Source organism: Austrofundulus limnaeus, unplaced genomic scaffold (genome assembly GCF_001266775.1).
Source record: "Austrofundulus limnaeus strain Quisiro unplaced genomic scaffold, Austrofundulus_limnaeus-1.0 Scaffold61, whole genome shotgun sequence".
NCBI classification, from domain to species: domain Eukaryota; kingdom Metazoa; phylum Chordata; class Actinopteri; order Cyprinodontiformes; family Rivulidae; genus Austrofundulus; species Austrofundulus limnaeus.
Genome location: NW_013952463.1, coordinates 825221 through 833512, shown reverse-complemented (window position 1 = coordinate 833512; position 8292 = coordinate 825221). Strand labels below are relative to the sequence as shown.

General features: G+C 40.0%; 1 protein-coding gene across 1 annotated transcript in view; it reads right to left on the bottom strand.

Annotated features, from left to right (window-relative positions):
* Positions 1-1287: 1287 nt before the first annotated feature.
* The window catches only part of LOC106518443 (phospholipase B1, membrane-associated), a 9010-nt gene continuing 2005 nt past the window's right edge, over positions 1288-8292 (bottom strand). Inside the window, exons 8-31 of the mRNA XM_014009740.1 lie at positions 7678-7786; positions 7387-7438; positions 7231-7311; positions 7016-7081; positions 6839-6939; positions 6681-6762; positions 6380-6484; positions 6179-6274; positions 6030-6101; positions 5862-5939; positions 5696-5756; positions 5560-5618; positions 4037-4104; positions 3905-3948; positions 3667-3766; positions 3515-3566; positions 3312-3392; positions 2642-2707; positions 2438-2532; positions 2266-2347; positions 2085-2189; positions 1871-1966; positions 1720-1794; positions 1288-1629 (exon numbers count right to left, since the gene is read on the bottom strand). Of these exons, the coding sequence (XP_013865194.1) occupies positions 1378-1629; positions 1720-1794; positions 1871-1966; positions 2085-2189; positions 2266-2347; positions 2438-2532; positions 2642-2707; positions 3312-3392; positions 3515-3566; positions 3667-3766; positions 3905-3948; positions 4037-4104; positions 5560-5618; positions 5696-5756; positions 5862-5939; positions 6030-6101; positions 6179-6274; positions 6380-6484; positions 6681-6762; positions 6839-6939; positions 7016-7081; positions 7231-7311; positions 7387-7438; positions 7678-7786 (2078 nt within the window). The 3' untranslated portion in view covers positions 1288-1377. The remainder of the gene's footprint in view (positions 1630-1719; positions 1795-1870; positions 1967-2084; positions 2190-2265; positions 2348-2437; positions 2533-2641; positions 2708-3311; positions 3393-3514; positions 3567-3666; positions 3767-3904; positions 3949-4036; positions 4105-5559; positions 5619-5695; positions 5757-5861; positions 5940-6029; positions 6102-6178; positions 6275-6379; positions 6485-6680; positions 6763-6838; positions 6940-7015; positions 7082-7230; positions 7312-7386; positions 7439-7677; positions 7787-8292) is intronic.

Sequence of the window (8292 nt, the reverse complement as noted above, 5' to 3'; positions counted from 1 at the left end):
ATTTCTGGAGATTATCCAAGGTGCTTCATGACCCATAATTGGGTCCCAAGCCCAACTTTGGGAACCAAAGTGCAGTGGTTCCTGAACTTTTCAGCTTTTGACCCACAAAATAACCGTAGCAGAGACCTGTGCCCCCAGCTATTTTTAGATGATAAACATTTGTATCAGGTCAACTAAACATGGGCATAGTAACAATATTTTTATACTATATTTATCCATTTTAAATACACTACACTCACTCCTTTGTAACAAGGCAAAAATGTAATTACAGTAATTCAGAAAATCTTTTCAGGACCCCATCCTGATGTTTCGGGACCCCCACTTTGGGTCCCGACCCCAACTTTGGGAAACACTGGTCTAAATAACTGCAAAAACCGCATATAAATACAAGCATCTGTAGTTTATTTCATGGTTATAAAACGATCACGGTGTGCTCTGAGTGGTGGTTTTATTGTGCTTTTTGAGCGCCCCTGCTGCCCTTTGGTCAAGACAAACTGCATTTGGTTTGAAATAAACACACACGTTTTCTATATTTAATATCACAAATTATTTATTAAAACTAAGACTGAAAATAGGCAAGAATCAAACACAATAATGCAGTTACAAACAAAAACAACTGCATAACATAATTGTCCTAAATGCTCATTTGTGACAGTGTTTTGAGCATGTGCTGAGCATTTTCACTCACTTCATTTTCTTAAAAGTGTAGTTAAACTCTTGATTCAAAAACAAGACAGCAATAAGTTAAAGGAAATCATTGCACTGTAAAAAAACACAAAGTCAAAAAACTAAATCCAAATCAAGGAATTATTTTGTAAGCAAAAACAGTGATAGCTTGTGCGTTTGCTTATGTACAAAAAAAGGTGAAGTAACTGAAATTAGGTCAACAATGACGTTATTAGAAGAGCCATTTAGGAGGAACAAATCAGATCATTTTGATGTATTGAAACATATTTATACTCAGATTATTAAAGCATTCAAATAAAATGCTTTGCTAACATTGAGTGCGTACCCACATTTCAGAATTACTCGATATATGCTGTATCTGGAGTATTACTGAAGTAAACTTTCAAACTGCACTATTTGATACAGTCCAGGATAAGCTTTTAAATGTTAAGTACCTTTAATTTTGGGATTTATAAATATGCACATGAAAACAACTAATTATATTAGTTTGTGACTGAACTGTGTCATTAAGCTGTCAGAGCAGTTATACCATAATGTAGAAAACATACAGAAAATATGAAAGAACTTTTTGTTTAAAACCATCAAAACACATCCATCTGCTTTGATTCGTGACTTCTTTAAATAAAGACTTTTATTTTGAAGTGGATGCTTTTTGTGTAGACAGTAGTTCATTGCAATGATCAGAACATTTTAAAACTTTGTGGCCCTCTTGTCCACTGCATCTGTCTTGATCCTCTTTCTTCTCCTGTCTCTGTAGAAGAGGACGAGCCAGGTGACGGCACAGCCAATCAGAAGACCAATGACAGCCAGCACAGCAGCGAGCCACGCTGGGACGCCGCCCGAACAGTCGGCGGTGATCGGCTGGGCTGAGGTGACGTCTGCTGTAGGTGCTGTGGTCGAGCTGGGGAGACTGTTCGCTTTCGTGAAGATGTATGGCTGCTCCTGAAGCACACAAAAGCAATTAAATGCATTCGAAGCTGGCTGGTTTGTCCACGATGAGGTCAGCAGTAGCAGGTGCAGCAGCTGTCTTACCTCAGTGGGACACTTCAGGATATTTCTGGCATTTGTGAACTTGTTGTACATCTGTTTTTCGCCCACTGGCTCCAGCTAGAGAGAACAGAAACACGCCTGAGCTCGGCTCACGGACAGCTAGCCCTGTCGCGCTCGCTTTAGCCAGACTCACCATGTTATTCCACAAAGCAGCAGCCATGTCAGCGTGTCCTCGCTCACTGAAGTGGAAACAGTCCTCAGAGAAGTATGTGGTGTCGGGCTTGCCGTCCTGCAGAAGCCAACACATCACAGTGTGTATTACATGCTTTAAAGGGGACATTTTTCTGCCCCAAAACTAAATGTTTGTGTATTTGATGTACAGCAGTGACGAGTGGGCGTTGGCTTACACTATTCAATGGAACGACTGTATTTTTGAAAAATGGCTGGATTACTACTGCAAAGTCCTCTCTGCCGTCGTAGCGACCTCCCCGCACCAGGGCTTCAGTCTCAATCTGCCAGATGAATCCAGATGTTATTATTGCAGCTTTAAATGACCTCATTCAGAATGAACTGGTCGTGTCTACTAACTTGTAAATCCCGATTGATTCGTTTCATTTCCGACAACTCTGGTGAATCCTCTCCAGGTGCCAAAAAACAGGGACAAACTTGTCTGTGGATCAAAAGGTAGTTTTAACAAACTGACTCAGTCTCAGTGGCCTTGCTTATTAAAGAAAGACTGGAACGAATGAATGTTGCCTACTTTTGTAACAAACTGCACCCGAGGCTGTCCCTTTTGATCCTGCGAAGGCCTTCAATTTCCAGGATCTCCAGGATGTTGACAATTATTCTTGGAACCTCCGGCAAGAAAGGTTAAAGTTTATTCTTACAGCGATCAATGATTATGTGAGAATCACGAAGAAAGGATGAATCTAGGATGCTGCCTGTCATTTGTAATTTATCTCACCTCTTCATACAATATGTCCAAGCTCGTCCTCATATGATGGCTGTAGTTCTGCGGTGAAAGGGAGGCCTGCGAGAGATTATAATTATTAATTAGCATGGCTCGTTTGTGTCTTAATAGCAGAGAAAATCTGCATAATGAAGGGGTTAAGTCTGAATTTAATCACATCAATTCAGGAGCCATGCAACACGTAGGAGTTTAAATAAACAAGCTAAAAGCTTATCTTCATTTGCTGCCTTTTTTTCTCCTGTGTTTCAAAGGACAAACAGTTAAAAAAATAGATCACTTGGTCTAATGGAGTGAGAGAAGAAAAACAAGATGTAAAACCAAATCCAAACAGGATAAGGAGAGGGTGGACTCGTGTGTTGTTTATGCCTTTAGAGAACAAGGCCTCTCACTGTGCATGCTGCAGTTGGAAAGAGAGGCTGAGATGGACAAAACGCTCTCATCTCAGTCTGACACAAAACTAGGAGGGGAGGGCCGCTCACAAAACTTCATTATTCTGCTCCAGAGCTCAGATCCAGTGATATCATGAGACAGCTCCACACAACACCCAGGAAGGTTTAAACTGATGCATTAAAAAGATTCAGCCCACTTCTAGGATTTGTTTATTTTCTTTTTTCTTTTTTTCTTTTTTTGTTTCTACTTCTGGTGGACCCTCTCCAGGACTCACCCGGTCATTGCAGTACTGACACAAGTCGTTGCCTCCAATGAAAAGGGTCACAAGTTTCCAGTCGTTCTGAAAATCGATTGTCTGTTTGCATCCAATAGATCAAGAAAATTTCAGGGAAACAGACAAACGGAGCAGTAATTACTATAAAATATTACAATTCAACCATATTATTTCATAGAATGTATAATCACTCTTAAACTCACAGAGTCGTTCTTAATGGCATCGATCAGATGTCGAACCTGCTCCGGGATTCCTCTGTGTGTGATTAAACATAATCAAATACCTTTTTTTATGAGAGTATAAAATGCTGGCAGTGTTGTGCAATAATAGATAAGGTTAAAATGTTAGTGCTCACGCTATCTTGGCACCGGATACAGCCACATTGAAGCCAGTCTGCTCTTTTCCAGTCCCCTTGGACGCCCCTTTAATGTCAGGATTGAACTTCTTGAGGATATCTGATGCAAAAAAAAATTACAAAAATTAAAAATTCACTGCATAAAATTAAAAAAGAGCACTTGTTTTGTTTGGACTAAGGCTGCCATCTAGTGGTGTTAGGGTGCATTACAACAAGCAAAAAAAAAAAGGATGCTTACTTGGAAGTGTTGTTACGGTCTCTAGAGTATCATCCCCTCCGATGCTTGGTTATTGGAAAACAGGCAAGAAATGCATGAAATGTTCACACTGAAACATGAATGGGATTATGAATTGAGTGTGTGATGTCTCACCTCCATGACACACCTCTGTATTCAGTTTTTAAATCCTGAAGTCTCTTTGACTTTGCACCAAAGGCAGCCTGCACTCAGGAAACAGGAAAACATTTCAGACATGTGCTCTTCTGTTCTGTCCTCTGGTGTTTTACATTAAAACCCAGCTGTCAGCTGTTCTTTTTGTAGATTTATTGGGACCTAATTTATATTTCTGGAAGTGCCCTGATGCATCTCAGTAATCCAGGTAAAAAAATCAAAAAGAAAAAAATTGTATAGGTCTTCTGGACGGGTTCTTCTCTAATGAAATGTTTCGTGTCTCTTCCAAGAGACTTCTTCAGTCTGAGAGTTTCAGGCAAAATTCAGGCTTTTAGGCACTGCCTCCATGTGACTGATACTCACATCACATGGCTATAGTTGACACCTAACTAACACCTATTGTTAACAGGGGGTGGAGTGATACTGGCAATAGCAGCGCTGTAGGAGGGGGACAACTGAAAGCGGTGGCCTCCACCTCTGTTTAATGATGGACGGTCTTTCTTCACAAAAATGGCTTCTTTTACTCCTCTCTCAAACCAACGTTCCTCCCTATCAAGAAGAGAACATCCTCATCTCTGAAAGAGTGACCGCTGGCCTGTAAATGAGTGAAAACTGCAGAGTTCTGGCCATTAGATGTAGCTCGTCTGTGTTGGGACATTCTTTTGAACAGTGGCTGCTTTGTTTCCCCGATGTATAACTGGTCGCAGTCCTCCTGGCACTTAACAGCATATACAACATTGCTCTGTTTGTGCCGGGGCACCGGATCTTTGGGGTGAACCAGCCTTTGCCGTAATGTGTTTTGGGGTTTGAAAGCCACTGGGACATCATGTTTAGAAAATTAACGTCTCAGTTTTTCCTAAACACCCGCAACATACGGAATAACCACTGGTTTGGGGTCTTCATTTTCACCTGAAGGTTGCATGGAATCCTGTCTGTGTTTCCTGTCTGTTTTTAATATATATTTCTAGAAGTATTCAAACCTGCAAAACTTTATAAATATACTGTATACAACAAATACCATCATAACATTTTACCTTTCTGACTAAAATATTTATCTATACAATACAATGCAATAATTATTGTGTTTTAATTAACTTATTAGCGCAGAGGTTCTTCAGCTGGGGTCCCAGGACCCACAGGGGTACACGGGCCGTATCTAAAAATGTCAATAAATTGTTAACTTGTATTTTATTTTTAAAAATGTGTATGGGGAACAATGCACTAGTAAAACAAACATACTAAACCAAACAAAAATAACATTCTCATGGCATTTATGGGTTAAAATGATGAAGTTGAATAAGCATAAGGTTTTTGAGCGGGTCCATGGAAATTTTTCACATTTGTAAGAGGTCCTCAGATCCAGTTTGAGATGTCCTGTATAGCCCTGGTTTAAGGTAACTAAAATAGTTATGCAGCTGTAATACTTAAAACAAGTTTTCCATTTTTGGGCTATTTTTAGGATTCATTTTCCACACTTTTCATCTGCTTTAATAGCACAAACCTACCGTTATAGAGTCTCCTAAAGCACCCACCACCTTGATATCTGCTGGACGTAATCTGTGAACTAACAAAAACCCAACATGAGTATATGTTATATATTGCACAAGCCTTTTTTCTTAAAAGAGTCACCTAGATTCTTACCTGAAGTGGGTACAGAGTTGGATGGAGCTGTATGAACGCAGGAGAAATCACTGCCCCAATTCTAAAGAATGGCAAAAATATATTTTAGATATTTTCAGTAAGAATAAATAAACTCTAAAGTACAAATGCATGCTTTGCTCTGGTGAGAAAAGTATATATGACGTACGTTAACTGGACCAAAAGTTGGTGGAGGGTCTGGAAAGGTGTAGTTACTATTATGGGCTGTTCTCAAGAATGGGTTGTTCTGTAGTGGAAACATAACCAAGCTCCATTTTAATCCATGCAAGGATTTTAAAGCAGTACATAATCTAAAGTTTATAATGCCAAACAATACCTTGGGGGGGCATTTCAAATCTACTCCAGCTGTGAAGTCTACTTCGAAGGTCTTGTTACCCACCGGCTCCAGCTAGGAAATAATGAGAGACTTAAATTTAATATCAAATAAAATATGAGAGAAATGTCCCCTAATGGAGCAAACGTTACCATGTTGTTCCAGAGCGAACGAGCCATGAGTGTGTGAGCTTTCTGGCTGAGGTGGAAACAGTCTGGTGAAAAGTAAGAGCGATCCGGTCGGCCGTCCTTTATAAATGAAGCCGTGAGAAAAAAAAAAAAAACAGCATAAGAAAACAGGAATGAAGCCGACAAAAAGAGAGAGGATATTGAGCTGAATCTGATGATTTTTACCTCTAATATTGGAAGGAAAATCTCTCTGAAGAAAGGCTGCAGCACCACAGTGAAGTTGTCATGTGTATCATACCTCCCTGAGTCAATCAGCTCTCTCATAGCAGACTGAATGTAAAAAATAAAAATAAAAATAAAAAAATAAAGCAATAAAAAAATGAATGTATAAAGTTGTCATTCTTTAACATCTTAAATGTTACACAGATGGTTTACCGGGATTAATTGCAAAATTGGGCATTTTTCCTCCTAAACAATGTAAAATGGTTTTTATAAAACTTGCTGAAAACATTTGCTTTATTTGCACCTGATAATCTCTGTTGAAGTCATTCAACCGCTGTAGTTCAAATGATCCATCAGTGGGCTTCAGCACACAGGGGCAAATTATACTGAAATGCAAAAATCAGACCTGGTCAGTAGTTAAGTGTGATTTTAATTAGTTCAAACAAACACAAAGTGACTCACTTTACAAACCAGGTGGGACAACCCAACAATTTATCCTTGTGCAAATCACGCAGCGGTGCAATGTTAAACAGCTCGACAAAATTTACAATGGCACGAGGCACCTGGAGGAGAATGAGCTCTTTATTAGGCTTTCTGTGATAAGTACAGTGATTTTAGTGCAAGAAAATGATGACATACTTCACTATGGAGGATATCCAAAGCTTGGCGGATTCGACTGACCACATTGCTGGGTGAATAGTAAATCTGAAGGACAAAAAAAAAACTTTTTCATTAATTTAATTTCATGTCTTTCAAGGAAAAAGGGTAATAGATTTTGGTTCTAACATAAATTGTTATAACCATACATGCATAAACAAAACTAATGAAATGTGTGGGGGGTAAAGAGCACTCACACTGTCCGAGCAGAAGTCACATATGTCATTGCCACCGATGAACAGAGTGATCACTTTCCAGTCGTTGTGGAAATTAACGCGCTAAAGAGGAAGATGGGTAAATGTTTAGCGGGTATATGTCAGATTACTGAGATCCTAAATATGTTTCTGCCTTACTGGGTCATTCTTCATTTTGTCCACTAGAATGCGCACCTGTTCCACCATGTTACTGTAAAGGAGAAGAAGGTTTTTGAAAAACAGCAAACTTATCAAATGTTCTTCTGAACATCTTATGATGGTGGAGGAATTTGTGTGCCTGAATGATCTGACTTGCTGGAGAGACTATGTCTCTCCAGCCGGCCTGGGAACGCTGCTGAATAGCTGGAAAAGGTGGCAATGGGAAGTGAGGTCTGGTGCCTCCCTGCTCAGGCTGCTGCCCTCATGACTTGATTGGGTAAACTGACTGACCCGCTCTTTGCTCCGGGCACAGCCTGGTTCAGAAAGGCTTTTGGACTGTCCTTTGTGCAGATTCCCTCTGAAAATCCAGTCAGGGCAGGATTAAACTCCCTCAGGATGTCTGCAACAAAGAACAATAATTTTTTTTTAAGTGTGTCTATGTAAGTAAGTTGGCAGGCAGGCAGGCAGGCTGGTCGGTCGGTCGGCCTTTCAGTCAATTAGTAAGTAAGGAAGGAAGGAAGGAATTAAGTAAGTAAGGTAGGAAGGAAGGAAGGAAGGAACTAAGTAAGTAAGGTAGGAAGGAAGGAAGGAAGGAAGGAAGGAAGGAAGGAAGGAAGGAAGGAAGGAACTAATTAAGTAAGGTAGGAAGGAAGGAAAGAACTAAGTAAGTAAGTAAGTAAGGTAGGAAGGAAGGAAGGAAGGAAGGAAAGAAGGAACTAAGTAAGTACGTAAGTAAGTAAGTAAGGTAGGAAGGAAGGAAGTAACTAAGTAAGTAAGTAAGTAAGGTAGGAAGGAAGGAAGGAAGGAAGGAAGGAAGGAAGGAAGGAAGGAAGGAAGGAAGGTAGGTAGGTAGGTAGGTAGGTAGGTAGGTAGGTAGGTAGGTAGGTAGGTAGGTAGGTAGGTAGG